Here is a 21151-nt window from a genome sequence, read left to right on the forward strand (position 1 = left end):
CCCCCAGTGCAGGAATGCTCTGTGAAAACAGCAGCAGAAAAGCTCTGTTTCATTACAATCCACCTTATGCTCTTCCAGGGCATAAACAACAGTTCCACTCCAATCCAGTCCTTTCCAAGTAAGGATTTTAATGTGAATTTTCATCCAGCTTCCTAGCAGGTCTTTGACTTCTGTGTATCAAGAAACTCTTGAGTAATTCAGTTAGATTTGGAAATCTGAAGCAAGTCCACCAAGGAAAATGCTGGGGAACTCACAAACAAAGCATACTGTACTCAACCATCCCCAGCTTTTGGGAAGACTTTCCCACTCTATCATCAGGTCAAAAGACGCTGCTTTTGTTGCATTAGTCATTGCACAAGTGTTTGGAAGATATATAAACTGAAGAGTCTACACTAGCTTAATCTTTACAAGGCCAAATTCTTCCCAGGAGTGAAAAAACAAGGACAGCAGTTGGAGTCTCCTCCATGTGGACAGGGCAGGCAAAGTAATTCCCAGTGCGTGCAGTACAAAGGTTGCTCAGTGTAAAACTCATTGCTCCCAGCTTATCAAAGCACTCTGAAGACACACAGGAGCCTCACAGGAGCACCCACTGACCTCAGCCAATAACACTCAGAGACATAACTGGTCCCTTAAAGACTCTTTTGGTTTGGGCCCCCCACCACCTGCCCCTTGCAGGATCAAACCCAGAGAATGGCAACCCCACCATCTCCCGTCCACAGCTCCTTTCCTGCCCCTCTTCCCAGCTGAGAGAGCAGCCAGAGCCTCTGGAAGCACGGCTGAGGCCTGCACACTGCACAAACGAAGCACGGCTGCCCTGTGGCAGGGACACAGCACGTACCTGGTCCTTGGCTGGCACCAGCAGCTCCTCAATCATCATGCTGTCCCGGGCATAGGAGCTCCTGTTGAGCGTGTAGGACCTATCCGAACTGAAGGAGCGGAGGCTGTTGTATTTACCAGTTATCAGAGAAAGTGCGGGTGACAATGAGGTGAACAGAAAATAAAAACAAAAAAATTAATACATGCAACTTCCAGGGATAGCATCAAATGGCAAAATATAAACAATCTGTGAAATAAATACAAGGAGGAAAATGGAATAAGAACTATTTGACTATAGTTAAATATTCCCTACGATATGCATAAGCGAAATCTCAGCAGATGCTGACTGCTTTGGCAGTAATGTTGTGGCTTTAGAATAAATCTAGAGAGGTGTATTCAAGTATTTAGATGAGCTTTGATAAGTATCTCCGTGCCCTAATCCTGAAGGGGACCCACGAGGGCAGGTCCCAGGGGAGCTGGGGGAAATCACCATGCCTGCCCACAGAGCTCAGGTTGCTGAGGCAGGTTTAACTCAGAGCAAGGTTTATGTGATGTCACTCTCTTCGTGGCTGAACCACTTCTGACATTGTTACAAACACTGTAGTTATCCCTGTAGTTAGAAAGGAAAGGGTAATAAGTTTGAAATGAAAGGAGAAATAAATTTGCTTAATGACAACTAAGTACTGATTCTGATGTTTGGGAATTATTTTGTGCATGTTAAACTATTCAGAAGTAACTATGATCACTCTTAACGTGTTGCAATTAACCCAACGTAGGAGTGTTTTACATTTAGCCCTGGAAGGTACATTATGGTATGTGCTAAAAACATGCTGCAGGCCTAGACATGCTTGCTACGTGACAAAAAATAAAGTAGTAAAAAACGTGAATTAATACAAAGCAACATCCACCAACATACTACACTTTTGAACTAGCAACACTTTTCACACTCAGAACTCTACAAGGTGTTTCATGCATTTAGTAGCTGCTAATTGAATTTCTCTAATTCCTTAGCACACGTTCCCTTCTTGTGCTGGAAGCAAAACTGGGATCTTAATTACACACTGTAGGCATATGTTAAGCAGAGTTTTACATGATAAAGGGCATAAAGAATTTAAGTTATATTTGTTATAACAGAGGGATACGCTCTAGGGCTGAACCCCCTGCTCCCCAAAATAAAAGCATGTCACTTTCCAATGCTAAATAAAATGAAGATGAGCAATGGCAGCAGCAGAAAGATGAGAGAGATGTAACACGATGCCATGCCTTCTTACCTGACTTTTGGACTAAAGCAATTTACATTGGAAAAGAAACAGGAGAAATAGAAAGCAAAGAATCAGACAAGAAAAGCAAGATGTTATGGCTGGATGGCTTATATATTTAATGTGTTCATTTCTTAATGTTACACTCAGAATCAGCAGTAAGATACATCCACAGAATACTTTTTTTTTTTGCTAAATTAAATACTTCACAGAAATAAAACACTGTATTTGTCTCCTCTGAGCATAACATGGGCAACGCAAAAAATGAGCTAGGCAGCAACAAATAGTAATGGCACTGCTAAAACCAGAAGCATGGGAATATCAGATTCCTCTCAAAGAAAAGGTAACGTGGGGCTGAACCTCAGATCTCCCTAACAGATGGTAACTGTGCAATCTGCTCTCCCACCTGCACACCCTGTGCAAGCAGAGAGCTGCGAGGGGTGAAAGGGCTCAGGTAAATCAGTGTGGGCTCTGCACACAGAGATGCTCCCTCTGCATCCCCAGTGCCCTGCGCCAGCCCTGGGCACAGTGGCAGGGCTCTGTGATCACCCTGCTCACACCAGACTGCAAAGCAGCATGTCAGCTTTGCTAATTCACTTTACTATGACACGAGATTCTCCCTTCAGATCTGATTTGCTGATTTTCTGGCTAATGGACTACTTAAAGCATCTTGGCATGTCTCATGAATGTGCTATCTCATAAATACTTATTAACTTCCCTAAAAATTGTAAATCAAGCACAACATGGCCGGGGACTACTAAAGACCAAATTTCCACTGCGTGCTTGCATTTTTAATGTGGCCATAAGAAACACAACTGAAGGGTAGACATCTAAGCTTTACCTTATGGGAGTTGCCATTTGCTGTTAGACAATGAACTCACTTTTTAAAACAGATCTTTAAACTACAGCATAGGAAAAAGCCCTCAGGGCTCCAGCTTATGAGGTTTAATTATTAGCTTCAGTACAATTCAACTGTCAGTAACTACACTGCAAATCCACAACTATGGAAGCAATCTCTGCTCACACAGTTTTAACTGTTTTGAGCAACACACACTGAAGGCTCGAGCAACATTCAAAACTAAACTCTAAAATGTTGATCTGGAAATACCTGCATTGAAATTAACATGAGTCAGACAACACATTAAGTTACAATGTTTTATCAGGTTCACAGGAACTTTGGCCTGATTTTAGCAACACGTAATCCATTCCCTGTCAAAATAAATCCTCCAACAAATTAAGGGGAAACTTGCCTTTTTTTTTTTTCTTTTTTTTTTTTAGGAGGGAGGAGCATTTTTTTAAAATGTTGTCTTTCTCAGTTGGATTACTCACTAGCACCTTTAAAGAAATAAAAGCACCAAGTAGCAAAATGATTTGTCATTCAGTTTTTCTGGCATTTACATTCTTCAGCAAAACACACCCATTAAGGAGCCCTCTACTGTGAGCATCAGTCTGACCACTAGTAGCCAAAAGAAACCAGGCTGGATCAATTTCTAGAGCAGCTGCAGACTGCTAGCAAAGAGGTGCCTTGGAGATGTTCAGAGCAATGAACAGAGACCAGAAAAAGTGAATAGCTCAGTTTTATGTATCACTGCCATAAGAAGCCAACATGAATAAAGAATATGAAATAAAACTGCCATGAGCATATGCTTCAAAGGATGTACACCCCCTCTAGTTCACTTCAAAACGGACTGCAGAGCTGTGTGGAAGAGTAGAGACTTGCTCCTGTGGCGCACACGAACGCGAGAAGCAGCAAACACAGTACCTGGCGGAGCGCGCTCCCAGGCTGAAGCCCATGTATCCTTCAGCAGGCAGGGAATCATCTCCCAGCTCTTTCAGATCCTGGGGTCCGAGGTACTTGTCTGTGTCGCCTGTCATTGCATCCTCACCTGCCGGGACAAAAGCCAGGCTGGAATCAGAGCTACACGTAGGGCAGATGTTTGTGCGCTTACTAAGTCATAACGCCCTTCCCTGCTCGCCAATAAGGAATCAATCCAGTCACCCCCACTTTCCCTAAGGCTCTTTCCACGTTGGATGTTAATTATCCACCCTCTGAGTCTGCCTGAGAAAATAATTTTATTGGGGGACGAACGAAAGAAGCAAGATTCCACCTTGACGTAAGCCCAATAAAGTTATACGAGCGATGACTTTTGCCCAATCGTCTCAGCAAGCTAAAGAGCTCCTCTGTACTTTGCATCGTTGCGCTCACTTTTGCTTTCTTTATGAAAAAAAAGAAAAAAGCCCGAGCCGACAAAGTTGGATCACTCCGTGCGAAAGAAAAAAAAAACCCAACAAAACAACAAACCAATCGACAAAACCAAACCAACCCCCAGCGTGTTTGCCACCAGTCATGAAAAGTGCAGCAAGCTTGAATGGAGGCTGAGGAGGGGAGGAAGAGGCCCGCCTTCCACCTTGAGTATTTCTCAATGCCTTTTGGACGTTTGAATGCAAGACGTGACTTTTTAAAATTAATTAATTTATTTTTAAATGAAGCGCTCCTCGCTGCCAGGCCGGTGTGCGAAGGTGAGCGCTGCCCGCACCCCGCTCTGCCCCATTCGCAGCCCCATCCCCGCGGTGGGGACACGGCCGGCACACGTGGGACACGGCCATCCGCACGGAAGGAGATGCTGAGCTGGTTTATCCGAAACAACCCCAAGAGGAAGCAAAGTTCGATGTAGGGAGCGGCGGGCAGGCGCCGCAAAGGGTTAACGCAGCAGCTGCCCGGCGGGGAGCATTTGCATGCCATTACATCACGCGAACCTACATTCCTGCACTGACAGAGCACGTCCAAAATATGCCTTTTGCCGTGTCGGGTCCCCCCGCCCCGCTCCCACAACTGCACGGAGCAGAGAGAGATCCCCGCGAACTCACGGCTTGCCGACATCCACTCTGCCCCTTTGTTGTGAGCCCTTTTAGGAGCGTTAGGTTTAAACTGCACAACAGAGAAGTTTACGAACAACGCGATCCCGAAGGTAAGCGACTCCCGAGCCCAGCCTCACGTTTCCCGCTTTCATTCAAGGAGTTTGGACTGGTTTCCATTCACTAAACTCAGGAAACCACAGGCGAGCTCCGGTTTTAAACTAACAATCAAGTCTAAAAATACCCCTTCAGCTACTGCTTCGCAAACGGCAAACAAACAGACCAACTTTCTCCTCCAGCCCAGCAACAATCAGCATTTTAAGCAGCAGATAAAAAGCTAAAATGTCCACAATACACCGTAAAGCATTCAAAAACCCGAAAAAGAAACACGATACATCAAGCGAAACTTTAAAAAGTCTTACTGTTTTGGAAAGCCATTTTCACCAGCCTGGTCTATAAGATTTTTTTCCCCTGGTGTTTCCAAGAATTCCTATTAGTCCTATTAGTCCTTAAGCAGTGATTTAGGCTTAATCTCCAAACCAGCACAAGCAAACTAATCCCTGTGGGTCATATTCGCTTTCCACACAACAACTGAGATCTTCTTAACATCTTGATCTCTTCGCATGTATTTTAGGACATGTGCATCTTTGTCCTCTCAACTCAGATTAAAGTTCTTTGCAAATACGAAACAAAACGAAAAGTACTAAGTTTAAAAAAAAAATAAAAATCCCTTTTTAATCACTCTGCAGACATCCCTTTAAAGCTTCTGCTGATTGGATTACAGCCTCCCTTGGCAAGCCTCTCGAATGGTGACATAAATGCAGGCACTCCAGTTATTTGTATGTAAATAGGGGTGCTGCGAGGGTGTAGTTTTTCTGTAACCCGATGCCGGGGCTGCGGGGAAGGCGCTGCCTCCGCCCTCCCTCCCTCCATGGCCGGGGCCGGGGGAGGGAGCCCGGCCTGGGCACACCCCGGGGCTGGGGGATGGAGCCCACCCTGGGCACATCCCCTCCCTCGGCCTGGCGCTGCTGGACACGGAGGGAACCGCACCGATGCTGGGAGGCGAGGAAGCGAGAGATCCGGGCAACTTTCAGCAACTACCAACTGAGCCACTAAATTTGGAAACTTCTGCCCCTGCAATACCTGGAGAAAAGCGCTACGCTACCGAGGAGGCATTTTCTTTAAGGGCATCGTTTGTCAAAGGCAGTGAGAACGAAGCCCCATTCAGTCGAGCCGTAAAACACATCAGATGTTATCCTGCTCCGCAGCTAATCCAGCCGGGGCAGGATTACTCTGTTGAAATGCGCTCATCAAAGGAAAAGCTGCGCCTAGGAGTGGTGATTTCAAAGAATTCCACACATTGTTTGGTGATCGTGGGAGGCACACAGAATGGGTGGTGCACGTTTCAGCAATCCCACTCTGTTTAATTAGGTGCTGCAGCCTAATCCTCCGCGCTCCAGGTAACACTGAGCGCCGTGTTTGCTCTCGGCACACGGAATTCCTGCGGAGAAGGTCCCAGGGAAGAGTGAACACAAAACTCCGAACGCAAACACAGAGAAATGGCCAACAATGAGGCACCGATGAAAAGACACCAACAATGGATGCGAAGACAGCACCAAGGATGGCAAACCGCACTGCTTTGCTGCCTTTGCCATCCTTCCCTTCCTAACAGGCTGCACGTTGAGGAAAGGCGATGTCCCTGCTAATGGTTAAACACAGCTATCACAAGTAGAGGAAACAGCTCAAAGTCCAGGGAAAAACAGCAGCAGTAATCAAAGCAAGGCCCATCAGCTCTAGTGCACCCTGTCTCAGACAGCAGCCACATCTCACAGCACAGCATGGGAACATGGACCAGCAGAAGCACTCCAGGACATTTTTCTAGCTGGCACTGGTTGGAGCACAGGTTTGCAAAACCTGAAAGAGGTTTGTATAGTCATGAACACGTTTTTGGGTGTTTTTTCCCCTTTTTAAATTCTTCCAGTTACACTTTGAACTCGTGTAGACTTTTTATGCTCCCCACACCAAGGACCCTTGCAAGTAGTCATAAAAGTCAACTACCTCCTGCAGGAGGAGCAGCCCTTTCAAGCTGGATCTGCCTCTTGTGGTTTCACTGATGGCCCATATTTTTAGACTTCTGGAGAGCAGCAAGCACTGCTGCTCACTTTGCCACCCATTTTATGTTCCAGCCTATCCCTCACTCAATTTGTTTGGTTTTATTTTCTGGGATAGAAGGTTTAGAGGTGTTTTTAGTCTTTTCTCCCCAAGAACATTTTTCTTACCTCTTATCATCTTTCTCATCCCAAGTTTTCCCTGATTTCTTGGTCCCCCAGCATATCTCCTACAGCTGGGAACTGCAGGAGCACAGGGTTAGGTGTTCTTTTTAGAGGCCAGTGAGAAACACAGGCTCTCTGGCAGCAGGAGAGAAGGCATCATGTGGCTTGGGAAAAGTCCCAGACAAAATTTAATCATAGGCTGGGATCCAGATGAGCATTTGTCGCTTGGCTCTGCTAAAGATACCTGAGGATTTCGCCACTCCTTCATCACAGCCTGTCCAGAGCTGTCCTGATGGCAGCAGAGGCAGAGCCACAGGGAAAAGGAGGATGTTTCAAGTCGTAGCCAAGGTTTTGGTTTCACAAAGTATGGAGAAAGGCCAGTACCAAACCACTGAAACTTTTATGAACCTGTGAAATTTTATGGAGCCAAAGAAACTCGGAAAACTGAGCTTAAAAATATAATAAATCAACCACACCCAAAACGACCAGTAATAGATTTTTCATGCATGGTGATGTTCTGACCTGTCTTACATGCACTCAAACTGCTGTATCCCAGCACCTACTCAGGGATCAGGCAGTGTGCATTCACGTTCTGTTAGGACATCTGTCTAATCTTCCAGGGATTGATTAGCATGATACTTATTATCACTGAGGCAGGCATCTCCATTAAATGGGTTTAATACTGTGTCCTGGTTTACACCCAAAAAGTTTGTTATCTCCTGAAGGCCAAATAAAAAATATAAATAAATTCAAAGCTCAAGAATAACTGGTTTTTGATAATGTCTAAACTCTCCACACCTGATTTGGTTTATGGATTGAATTTTTTTTTTTTTTCAGTGTAGCAGTTTCCCAACACTTAACCTCACTTGGGCTGACTTGCCAGAACAGTCTAGGAAAAAGAATAAAAAAAAAAAAAATCTCTTCTCAACCACTTTGACTCCAAACCAAACTGTCCTCAGCAGGGAAGAGAAATTACACAATTCCCATGTAAATACTTATTTAGTGGGCACAGCAAGACATAAAACACAAGGAAATGGTTTCCTGACATTTGTCCCTGAGCTCTGAGTCTCTACTTTCCAAATTTCTCTTATGAGAGAAACCTTGAGGGTTGTGGCTCATTGAGAAGCCATTCAACAAGTCTGTCTCACTGAAGAGTTTTGGCTGATGATATGAACACCAGCCAAGCCAGGGAGAGCTTGGATTTGTTTGCTAAATTTGTGCCTTTCTCCCGCTTGGAAATCAGCTCCCTGGCTCAGAGACTTGTCAGAGTGCCTCAGCATCTTGAACAGATTTGTTTCGACTGGTGTGAGTGGATGCTCTGTATATAAATACCCCACTAACACTGAGTGATGGGCGTCACTGAGTTGTCTTTACAGATCTGCAAATCAGGGAAGAGACACAGGCCAGTGGTTATCACCTCAAAGTCTGCAATTCATCACAAGCCTTGCAAAACCCTGTTATCTGATTTGTGAGCTCCCTTTCAGCCTGGGTTTGAAAAAGACCCTGTCATCTCAGCATCACAGAACAGCCTGGGTTGTGAGGAACCTTAAAGATCATCTTGTTCCAACTCTGCTGCCACGGATAGGGACACCTTCCACCCGACCAGGTTGCTCAAAGCCACATCCAGCCTGGCCTTGGACACTTTCAGGGATGGAGCATCCAAATCTTCGCTGGGAAACCTGCTTTAGCTTCTCACCACCCTCAAAGTGAAAAATTTCTTCCTAATTTTGAATATAAACCTACCCTCTTTCAGCTTAAATCCAGGGAACCAATTGTATTCCCCTTAAGGTACCAAGTACAATTGCACCAATTGTACTTGGTACCTTAAATCCAAGGAATCAATTGTACTCCCCTTGTCCTGTCAGAACATGCCCTTGTAAAAAGTCCCTCTCAAACTTCCCTATAGGTCCCATTTAGGTACTGGAAGGTGCTCTAAGGCCTCCCTGGAACCTTCTCCTGGATGAACAACCCCAAGTCCCTCAGCCTGGCTTCACAGGAGAGGTGCTCCAGCCCTCTGATCATCTTTGTGGCCTCTTCTGGACTTGCTCCAACAGCTCCATGTCCTTCTCACATTGGGAACCCAAAGCTGGATGCAGCAATCCGGGTGGGGTCTGCTGAGAGCTGCCCATGGTGCTCTGGATGCTGCCCAGGACACAGTTGGACATTTCTGGGCTGCAAGTGCACATTGCCAGGTCATGGTGAGCTTCTCTTTCACCAACAGCCTCAAGTTCTTCTCCTCAGGGCTGTTCCAAATCCATTCTCCACTCAGCCTGGATTTATGCTTGGGATTGCCCCAATCTGGATGCAGGACCTTGCACTTGGCCTTGCTGAGCATCATGAGTTTCACAGAGTCCCACCTCTCCAGCCTGTCCAGGTCCCTCTGGGTGGCATCCCTTCCCTCCAGCATGTCACCCACACCACAGAGCAAACCTGCAGAGGGTGCACTGATCCCACTGTCCACACTGCCAACAAAACTGAAATGGCACCAGCTCCAACACCAGTCCCTGAGGAATAGCACAGATCACTGGTCTCCCCTTGGACACTGAGCCTTTGAGCACAACTCTGAGTGCCCCATCCAGCCAATTCCTCAGCCCCAGAGCTGTCCATGCATCAGATCTCCCTCTCCAGTTTAGACACAAGGATGCAGAGCAGGACTGTTTTGTATGAATGACTCTCTCAGCTCCGCTGGCAACAACATGGGTGCAGAACACAGTCTGCAACATGCAAGGAGCCAATTGTACTACCTGCATTAGTCAGTGACGAGAACAAACCTCCCCAGATTTGGCTTTCAAAAGGATCCCATAGGTTACAATTGACATTTTTAGCTCCAGCACCCAGGCTCCCCACAGGGTGTTTCTGGTCTGCACCTCTCTGTGCAGAGGGACACAGCAATTCCTGCCCTGCTCACCCACACTGCTACGCATCAGTGTTCCTGTCAGCTGGAACAGTGCAGTGTTTGGAGCAGGACAATGGCCCAGGAGAGCTATTTGGGAAACATGTATGTATGGTAAGAACATGATCCTTTTGGAACTGCACAATGACAGATGGGGAACAAACCAAAAGCCTCAATGCATGAATTAAACAAGAGCTGCACACAATGGACTGAAATATCTTTTACACCATGCTGCTTGAATGCTATGAAAATTAGAAGTAAATACATCAATAGGGACAAGGAAAGAGAGGTTGACTAAAGGAAAACAAGAAAATTGAGCACAGTCATTTGTTTTTAAAAAAACCCAAGAACATTGTTGTTTTCACCATTAACTTCAACTATCAGCCATTTCTTCCAAAGTGTTTTGATATCTTACCCTCTTGTCCAGTATTTCATTTTTCAGTTCAAACAATAAAACATTTATTCACTTTAAAGAAGCATCAGCAAAATGATTATTCCAGGAAAGTGAAGGTAATTTGATCAAAAAATCGTAAGAAATTCAGAAAAAATGTTAGAGGATTATCAGCAATAGCTCCAAGAATTTTTGAAAGCACTCTTAATTGTAAAGCAGAAGTTATTGTTAGTGGGATAATAAGAAAATCATCTGAAAGGATTAGTTTTCAGATAGATGAAATAAAGGGAAGAGGATTAAGTTAAATATCAGTGCAATACAAAAATGCACAAATACCTTCTTCAACATCAGACAAATATTCAGCATCACTGAGTATTTCAGGGGCATTGGCTTTACGCACTGCATGATTTAAATAAACAAAACAATTAAAGAAAAGCACATACTATTGATGTGTCAACAAAAATCAATGTACAACAATAACAGATGTGCAATGACCATATCCAGCAAATAATGTGTGTTAGTCTTAAATGTCTTTTAAACAGACATTTCTTACAACCACAAAGAGTGGAAAAAAAATTAAAGTTTTTAATACCTTCATCATCAGACATATCAAGAACTTCATTCATGGTTTCTGGTACATTCATTTTGTGCTTTTCTGTAACAGTCTGTAATAGAAAAAAGCAATTTTAGAGTGCAAGCATATTTTTTCTTAAAATTCTAGTTATTTTTAAAATTAAATGCAAGATAAAGTTTTTATCTGCAGTTAGAAAAATAACACATTTTTTAGCTTCCTGTTCACTTTCTATTTTAAAGACACATTGAACTATAAATTAAAAAGACTACAGAAATAGGCAATATTATATTTGTTTTTTTAATGATGTTCATATTGTCGTAGCAGAAAAAGCTTAAGCAGAAAGCTTAGATGATGATATCAAAAGAAGAATCTAATATACTGAAATGAACTTCATTTTAGGGGGCTTAATAAGGACTCTAGGTAGTAATCTAAATTTTAAGAGAGTAGTATGTCATCTCTAATAAAACCAAACCTTCTGAGGAAAGTATTTCTCCTTGGACATCAGAAGAATTTCGCAATTTGGGAGCAGCTGAACCTATGTGAATTTTTTTCAGAGGTGCCTCAGCATGAATTGTGTGTTTTTCCCACAAATGAGAACAATTGTAACCACATGCAGGCTAAATGATACCCCTGAAGGGCTTTGTGCATGAAAGACACTCAGAAGTGGTTGCAGGGTTTTTATCCCTATGTTTATATTGATTCAGATTCAAAGACCAATATAAAGAAAAACAAAAGCAGAAAAATAAAGTTCTGAATGCACCTGAAATCTGTTCCTAGAATACCTGTATCCTGAGCAAAAAAACCAAAAAAACCCACAAACAAACAAAATAACCAAACAAACAAATAAAAAAAAAAAAAACACTCACAAAAAAAAAAAGGGCAAAAAACAACCAAAAAACCCACCAAACCTAACCTCAAACAAAAACCCACTCCCATCTTTATGGGGATTTCAGATTGTATTTTTTTTAACCACCATTACTTCTCATGCTTCATATGCAAATAATAAATCATTAAGAAGTTGAGGATGGCAAAATAGCCTTTCCATTTTCATGTATTTTAAAAGATTTCAGTTTTTCTCTGGCCTTATGAGCACTCACTTGGCATTTCATGTTTCTTAGGCTACTGCCATCACTTGATATAGGCAGAAGAGCTCCTCCATGCTCAAACATTACAAAACCTACAGAAAATCCTAATGCAATTCATTTTGTGGGAATTGCAAAGATTTTAAAAACATTATTAAACCAGCAAAATCACGGGACTTTTTTCCAGGTCCCACTGGATTTTTTTTTAAATTGGTGTTTGAGTATAACTTATAGTAAAATTAGCTACATTAATCCCTGATGCCTTTAAATTTAGCTTTGGGAGTTGTTTAGCCACAAGCCTCAAAATATAAGTCTCAGCAGACAAACTGAATTTTTAAAACCCTCAACTGTAAATCAGATTTCACATCTAAACTTCCAAGATCCAAAATTACACACTGATAAGCAGAATATTCTGATTTTAAAGGAAATTATTTCTGGGCTTCTCTTTAGAGTAGGTATTTGAGGTTGTATAGGTCTTTGAGCATCTAACATTTCCTCCAGCACAATTCAGAGTCTGATGCACCATCTCTCTGCTCTTCATCCACAGAAGATAAATGGTCAGTCACTTTATGAGGACAAACATTCCCAGCATCTTGGTTTTGAAAGCCAAGAAAAGCCTTGTGATACTGAGAGATTTTAGCACAAATATGTGGTTTTCCTGCAGCTACCTAATTAAACAATAGGTAGTCATTCAAGTTTTGCTATCCTGTATAATATTCTCCAATCAAATTCTTCTGTGTGGAAAAATGTTTTGTAATTTCTAACGAGAAATTTATTCCTGAGAAAACAGAGAGAAAATGCGTAAGGAAAAAAAATCAGCATTAATTTCTAGCATATTCCTTTATATTACCTTTTGTGTGGATTTTCTGTAAACTACTGAAACCACAGCCAGGAAAGTCACAGGAAGAAAAGGTTCATGCAGTAAGAGAACTAAAATCTGCCTGTCATCCCAAAAGCTCATCATATTGCAACCACCTGCTTGCACAGAGAGACCACACAAAGGGGCGATGGCAAAACATGGAACACACAAAGTAACTCTTTTCCACACCTAGTATGGCTAAAAACACATACACATTTTATCTTTTTAATCAGAAAAAGGAAAATAGTTACCGAAAGCCAATATTCTGAATTTATGTTCTTCAGACCCAGTTTGGGCTTTATTACTGTGGTAATGCATGGAGGTACCTTGCCTCAGAAAACTTCTTCAGAGAGCAATTTGGGAAAACATTAGTGAACAAAAGATGCTTCTGAGACATATTCTGGATTCTGTGAGTGTTCCTGACAGCAGGTAATGTTTGACCACTGCTAGTCCCCTCAGTGTCTCCTGGCTAATGCTTCCTGAGAGGCAGGACACACAAGCTGGAGTTCTCATCCACATCAGGGAATGAGGATTTGGGGTTTCAGGTGCTGGCTGTGGCTGCTTGCAGAATACAGCCTCTCACCATCCCATGGAAGGGACCAGAAACCACAAAATGAGGAGCTTTCAAGCAAATTCCAACCATTTTTTAAATATTGGAATGGGTTCTCTTAGGTCAAATTCAAGCCATTAAGCATCAGATGGTCGGGAAATGCTCTCAAGCAGCTTCTGTTTACACAAGCCTGCAGGAGCATCTTTTCAGCAGCAAAATTGTTCCCTAAACAACAAGATGTGTGGACAAACATTGTATGGAGAAACGCTGCAGTTTTACCAGTCCTTTTTCTGCTCAGTTGGTGCTCTTTCTCTGCACATCCTCACAGTGCCTACTACCTTAAAAACAGACAGCTCATGTTTCACTTAATATCCACTTTATACTGCTAAAAAGAAATAGGTGACTGGAAAGCTGAACAGTTAGAACATCGGCTGGACTAGATGATCTTATAGGTCTCTTCCAGTCTTGAAAATTCTGTGATTCTGTGTGAATCTTGGTAGTCATGTAACTACACAAAGTTTAGTCATAGTCATACTCTGGCTTTGGAAAAATTCTTCCATTCCCTACTGAAGTGAGCTGTACTTACAATTGTAGTCATGGTCTCCTCTGTCACCACCTTCAGCGTGTCAACAACTGAAATGTAGCCAAGTCGCTTAGCAATGGCCAGGGCAGTGTTTCCATTCTAGCAATTGAAACATTCGTAACACAAGTTGAACGTTAGCAAGGGGAGGTGTAGGAACTGCTGGTTAATTAGGGAAGATTGTAAAATAAAATAAAAATTGTTTACGTTTTCTGATGGAAGTAAATATTTGGGTAGCAGGATATATAAGTGGGATGAAATGGGATGAAAATGAAAAGGTTTTCAGATGTTTGTTCTCTCTCTCTCATCAAATCTCTGGGAGAGATGATGGAGCAGAGGATGTGGTGGTGATGGAAACAGGCTTCCCCTGCTCTTTTCCTGTCCCACCAGAGCCCTTTTCCAGGCCAGCTCTTACCACAGTGAGCTCGTTGGGCGCGGCGCCGTGCTGGAGCAGGACGTTGATGATGTGCGTGTGCCCCTGCTGCGCCGCCTGGTGCAGCGGCGTGTACCCGTTCTGCAGGCACCAGGAGAGAAAAAAAGCAACCCTGAGGTGGGCACAGCACTCACACACAGCAGGGCAGCCCCCCCAGGGACAGCTGGGACGCTCACCTTCGTTTTGGCGTTGACTTTTGCAGAATGCTGCAGGAGGAAGTTGACGATTTTTATGTTTCCGTAGTGGCAGCCAACGTGCAAAGGAGTGTATCCCATCTAGAATGAACAGCAGCAGTTAGTAGAGGGGGATATCACACACGTGCCCTGATTTAAAAAAAAAAAAAAGTTAAAAAAAGCAAACAGGCATGAAACAGGAAAAATCCCATTAAGCTTTAGTTCTTTGGACTATGTGAAAAATCCTCCAGCCTTGAAAAAAACCACACTTCTCATGAAAGTCAATTAAAGTGCTCAGTGAGTAAGTCCACCAGCTCCCTCAGTGCCTTCAAGTGGATCCCATCTGAACCCATAGACATGTGTGTGTGTCTCTAGGTGGTGTTGCAGGTTGCTGACCACTTCCCTTGGACTATGGAGTGGTTCACACAAGGTTACCTAATTTCAGTTGTATTAACACAGGCTAGGAGATGATAGCTGTGAAAGTTACTTTAAATTTGTGTGTGCCATTCATTTCCAGTTAACGATATACCCTTTGCCATCTAAAGAAACCACTAACTTTGACAACCAGGATGAGTTAATCAGTGCCAGAAACAGCACTGAACTGAAATTCCATTGGCATCAGCAGAATGAAACTTTCTGCTGACTTATGTGAACATTGGATCAGATGCCAAATGACTACAAGGAACTTTCCCTGCACAGAATAATGGCCCACAGTGGTAAGAACTGGAGCAGTAGCTTAAACGTCATCGTGAACTGTACACATGGAGCTCATCTTACAGATATTGTTAGTCTAGGGTTGGCCAAATTACTTCCTGTTCCTAGGAGTGCCTGGAGTCTGACTCTGACAGGGCTCCCTGGGCTGCCCAGAGCCTTGACTCCCCAGCAGAGTGATGACTCACAGTCATGTACCTCAAACACAGCTTCTACAGCCCCTGCCTCTACACGGGCCAAAGATAAACTCAGATTAAAGGATGGCCAAGCTATCCAAACAGTTCAAAAAGCAGAAAAAAAAAAATAAGGCTGTGAGACCTTGTCCTACAAAATCTTAATTCCCTTCTCCCTCTTGAATATACAGGCCTCTTAACATGACCAGCAAGGTCAAGAAGAAAAAAAGAATAAGACAGCATAAAACCAACTGGAGAGATGAAATCCAAAGTCGAGGACCACCTGCCAAGAACCCCCTGTGAATAACCCCAAAACATTAAAATCTGGAGCATATCAGAGCGCCAAGACCAGCTGATCTCAGCTTTCCCTTTGAAGTGATCTGTAAAGGCTCCTCTCCAGCCTGTAATAATGAATGCTGAGAAAGGAGCTCTCAAACCCCCCATATTTACTGCAGTGCAATGACAGTTTCCTTCTAGAAATGGTACACAGAGACGTACATGCGGTGCCTACAGAAATGGCTGGAGGAGCAATTACTGATGCTCTCTGACAATCCTGACCAATCTGCTGTTTACATCAGAGACTAAGTGAAACCTTTTCCACTGTTAATTGGGAGGAGAAGGAGGAAATCATGACATTTCCAGGGTCACAATCCAGCTGGATCTGGAGGAGGCTCCTCTGAAGCTCTGATGTTGTGTGTGGCAGCTGGAGGGGTGTGCAGTGAAAGGCAGCTCCTGCCACAGGCACTGTACACGTCCCCAGCAGCCTTGTGGGCACCTGCTGAGCCTGCTGGCAGAGCACCAGTCCCCTGCCTGAGGTCCTTGGAGAGTCCTGGGAGCTCCTTTTTTAAGTTTGCTGTAGCCTGTGGTCACCTTGTGTCAGGTCCTGTTTGGGCCTGCAGCCGCTGACAGCAGAGGGACAGAGATGTGACACGGTGTCACTGCTGGCTGGCCCTCAGCACAGGGCATCTTCCTGCTCCCAGCCAGTGAGGGCATGGCCAAAGTGAAACTGGTCAGCAAAATGCCCTCTCAGTGCCTGAAACCTGGGTGGATATCCCTGGCTGCTCGGGTGCCTGCACTCAGCTCCCGCCAGCTCAGGAAGGCACAGTGATTGTACCCCCAGATCCCCAGTGAACCAAGGTATTCTACTGACTGCTCTGAAACACTCCAGCTGGCTGATTCTGCAATTACACAAATTAACAATAAAAGCAGCAATTCTCAAGGCTACTTGAGCTTGCTACTTTCATTGTCTACAGAAAGGTGCCCGGGAGGCTATAATATTTTGCTTCAAAAGATATTAACAATTAACCCACCCACAAACAGACAAAACCCAAAAACAACAAAATCCCCATTAAAATAACCCCAAAACCAAAAGCAGAAACAGAACAAAACTCAGCTCACAATTACATAAATTTCTGCACAGCTATTCAGGCTTAGTTTTAATTACTGGCAAAGCACTAAGGGATTTAGGAGGCACAATAATATTGAAAAAGTTACTTCCAAGAAAACCAGGGCTTTTGTTTAACACAGCTCTAACAGACATCACCTTCTGGCTGTCTTACAGAATGAGCAGCACCAGGGGAGTTAGCAGCTGGGAAGGGTTTATCAAAAGCTACAAGAATAGGTGCCAAGAAAAAAGAAAATCAGAAATACTGAACTTTTCATTTCTAATGGAACACATAAAGAATCCCTTCTTCTCTTGCCCTTCAATTTTTACTTTTGAGGGGAATTATCACAAGTCTTGTATATCATGTCAGTGAATTACTTTAATATCCTCCACTGGCAATAACCATAAATCTTAACAGCTTGAATTACTGCATCTTTCTAGTCATGCTGACTCTCAAGCTGCCCAGTTTTTGTTTTTCTGCTGTAAATGTCAGACAATGAAGCTACAGCATTGTTGTTTACAGAGCTAGAAATTGCTTTAGATCCAAAGATCACAAAGGCCTGACTGAATGAAACAGGCCAACCTAGGTGTACACACACAGACACTTCCCTGCCTTGCTGAATCAGGACCTAACATGCTGCAGTACCTTGCAAAGGTTCATTATTGCACATTATCAGGCTGGAAATTTCCATAGAAACTTCTTGATAACAACTGAGCACGTACAGAGAGCCAAAGAGAGACATATAATGCACCATGAAGATAAACTGAAGACCTGAATTTGAGTATTTGTGCTGTAGGAAAGCGATTTTCTCTCAATAGTACTTCCCTGCCTCCCTCCCGCTCTCCCTGCCTTCTTCTTATCTCTTCCTGCATCTGAGAATTAGATATTCCACTGGAAAAGCTGGATCACTGTTATGATCTCAGGCTGCTATGGGGCTCCTGTCAGAACAAAGCAGGCAGACCTGAATAAATCTGAAATAAAAATCTCAGCTCAACCCGCAAAAGAACATCATGACCTCTCAGCCACCACTGTCTCCTACCAAAACTACAGTTTTAGAAACAAAAGGCATTTTAATACAGGCTTTGTTTCCCAGACAGTCACCAGCCAGGGACTGGGAGACCATCAGTTCCCCCAGGGGAGCCCCAACACCAAGAGCAGTGTAGAGACTGACTAAAATAAAAACTCCAAACCCTGCTTTTCATCCTTGACTGAAGCTGCACTTTGCTCTCAGTCTGCCTTTGCCAGTCCATCACAGTACTGCTGTATCCTACAGCCACACTCTCCAATGGGATAAACAGTGGAAAAATGACATGTGGGGACCTGCTGAGCCATGAAACAATATTTACTCGTGCCAACTAGCAGCACAAAAGCCCTGAAACAAAAGCAACATCACATGTACCAGGACAGCTTTTGACACTCAGCATGACCCCCAGAGAAGGGATATCTGCTCACAGCCATGGCTCCAGACTGATTTTCAACTCCCAATATTACTGTGAATGGATGAGCATGCCTTGTATTAAGCATGATACTGCACAGCACATTTTCAGCACCAAAAACTCATTTAGCATACCTAAATTCAGGCAAACAAATGCAATGTCAGAATAGACAAGAGCTGCTGCCTTTGCTGCAGGACATAACATGCCTTCTGTGAACACCAAGTTCAAATATTAAATCTTTCTAAATTGAAACATGTCAATTTAGAAACATGTCAAACTTTACCACCTGAAGTGTGTTTTCTAACGTGGCTGAGTTTAAACTACTTAACAAAATTTCATTTTCAAGTTGCAGCAGCAGCCTTATGGCCTCTCAGGCACTGGTTCTGCCCTGCTGCACCAGTGTTGTTTACACTTCAGCATTGATTTAGACTCCTGCAGCTCTGGGATTAGAGGCTATTTAGTTAATGGATGCAGCAAAACCAGAAGGATCCCACAACACTATTAATAAATGCACTTCATAACCAGAAGCTATTCTTCCTTTCATGCTTTTTTCTACTACAAAGGTCAGGAAAAAAATTTCTTGGGAGGGAAACCACCCCAAGAGAGACCCACATATGCAACTGTTCACTTCTGAGAGCAATTCTGAAAATGCTCATAACAGCCAGAACTGATCCTAATAATACAGACTAATCCCCTGTACAAGTGATTTTCTGCAATACTGGATTTTGTTTTTCTTCCCTGATACAGCTTCAAGATGCAAAATGTGTTTCTGCCCCATCTTCTCCTTTAACCACCTGAAAACCCCCCAGAGTGTGAGCAGGGTGAGAACCCCACATGTCAGAACTGCAGACTCTAGATGTTTCCCCAGGGAGGGTAAGTTATATATAAATGGTGACTAAAGATGAGGAAGATGATAGTTCATTGGTCCCTACTCAAGAGTTCAATGACCTGGTGATATTAAATTAAATGACATGGAGTGTTCTCCTATTGACAGGTACTGGGCGGGAGTGACACAATCTGTGCTTTCTTATCCTGGGAAAATGAGAAATAGGATAAGGAGGGAGAATAAAGAAATAAACAACAAAAAAAGCAGTGCTGGACAGTCATCCACACCCTGAAATCTGAGGTAAGAGAAGCACATGGATGTGAAATGGAGGGAAGAAAACAGAAGGTTAGTGGTGACACTGCTGGTAGCAGAGATCCCCAATGTAATGTCACTCTGAGCTGTGCTGCTTCACTGATTCTAAGGCACGGATGGCCACATCTCTGCTGCTGTGTGTCCAAAGGAATGAATCCCAACTGGACATGCTGGACAGGATTGTGCAAACATGCAAGCATAGCAACAGTGCCTCCAAAGCCAACTCAGCTGTTGCTTATCTTGTCCCCCAATGCCTCTGGTTTTAGAGGCAGGACGTACAGTTAATCCATCTAAATGGGAGAGCTTGTGACTGCAGGGCTGCTATTTTACAGGGCAATCATGTAACCTTCACTGTATAGAACATGAGGTTAAAGTATGGCCTCGTGGAAAAATAACATTTTTCCTTCATGTAGAAATTCAGGGTTTTCCAGGAAGGAATTTGGGTGATCATCACTTTATCCAGAAATGATTCCCTGCTAAAACACCCGGTACTGCATTGGCCCTTTCCTTTATCCCAGGATATATCCCTGTATCAGGCAGACAGCTCCATGTGGCTGGCTCTGTGGAGCCTGCAGGGCTCACTGCTGCACAAACCCAGCAGATGGGACCCTGCAGAAGCCCATGGAAAAGCACCAAGCCCATGCCAGTGCATGAGCATTGAGCTCATTCCACTCTAACAGGGTCCTGCCAGGCATGTGGGCACCCTCTTCCCACGGAGCACACAGTGCCCTACAGCAGGGAGGGCTAACTAGGAGGACTAACTAGTAGAGGGAACAGGAGGAGATGTTGTGCATGCTCTTCCCCACAGAAGCCTACAGGAGGGAGAATTTCCCCAGACAGGTGACTTCTTATAGCCCAAAGCAATCCTGCTTAAATACAACATAACTTCACCTATGAGTCCCTGAGCCACTTCCTGACAATTATGGGGCAGAAAAGAAGAGTGTACTGGGAACCTATTCTTTATTCACACTAGTTACACATATAACTGAGGAATGAGGGTGAACAACAAGAGATTCACTTCTGTCTTCTTTAAAACTATATGGCTATTACTGACCTGTGTTGCACACAGTAAAATATGACTGCATGTTCTGAATCTGAGTGCAGAGCTCCTGCAGCTGCACCAGGCTGTCCCTGGGACATGCCCTGCCTGCCTCTCAGCTGTGACAGTAGCTCAGAGGTTTCCACCACCCTAATGTGACTAAAAGGCCACTGCAGCCCAGAATGGGATCCTGTTTGGACACTGGAGAGCCAGCAGAGCAAACACGTGTGCCTGCCTGCACCTGTCAGTATAAATGTCTCCTCAGACTGCTTGCTATTTGTGGGACAGCCAAGAGCACTGCACAGAGGGGCACAGGCAAACACACTCAGATGAGTTGTATGGCTTGGGAGGTGATTCAGCTCTGGCCAAGTCAAAAGAACAGGTTCTGCAATGTCCTGCTATTGAAACCAACACCAGGTAGAAATTGCCTCTAGGAAGGCAACCACATTTACCTGAAGAAACTGTGCAAAGAATGAACCAGGGCAGATCTCATCTGCTACTGGGTGACCCAACAGATAAGAACCCTGACT

General features: G+C 43.8%; 1 protein-coding gene across 3 annotated transcripts in view; it reads right to left on the bottom strand.

The window, feature by feature from the left end:
- Positions 1-21151, bottom strand: part of ANK3 (ankyrin 3) — a 190823-nt gene that overhangs the window by 67402 nt on the left and 102270 nt on the right. For all 3 annotated transcript variants that reach the window (XM_059476633.1, XM_059476632.1, XM_059476631.1), the window contains 7 exons: positions 14743-14841; positions 14549-14647; positions 14140-14235; positions 11081-11153; positions 10825-10887; positions 3838-3961; positions 839-941 (listed from right to left, as the gene is read on the bottom strand). In XM_059476633.1, the coding sequence (XP_059332616.1) occupies positions 839-941; positions 3838-3961; positions 10825-10887; positions 11081-11153; positions 14140-14235; positions 14549-14647; positions 14743-14841 (657 nt within the window). The remainder of the gene's footprint in view (positions 1-838; positions 942-3837; positions 3962-10824; positions 10888-11080; positions 11154-14139; positions 14236-14548; positions 14648-14742; positions 14842-21151) is intronic.

The sequence above is a fragment of the Ammospiza nelsoni genome, chromosome 8, assembly GCF_027579445.1.
Source record: "Ammospiza nelsoni isolate bAmmNel1 chromosome 8, bAmmNel1.pri, whole genome shotgun sequence".
Classification (NCBI taxonomy): Eukaryota; Metazoa; Chordata; class Aves; order Passeriformes; family Passerellidae; genus Ammospiza; species Ammospiza nelsoni.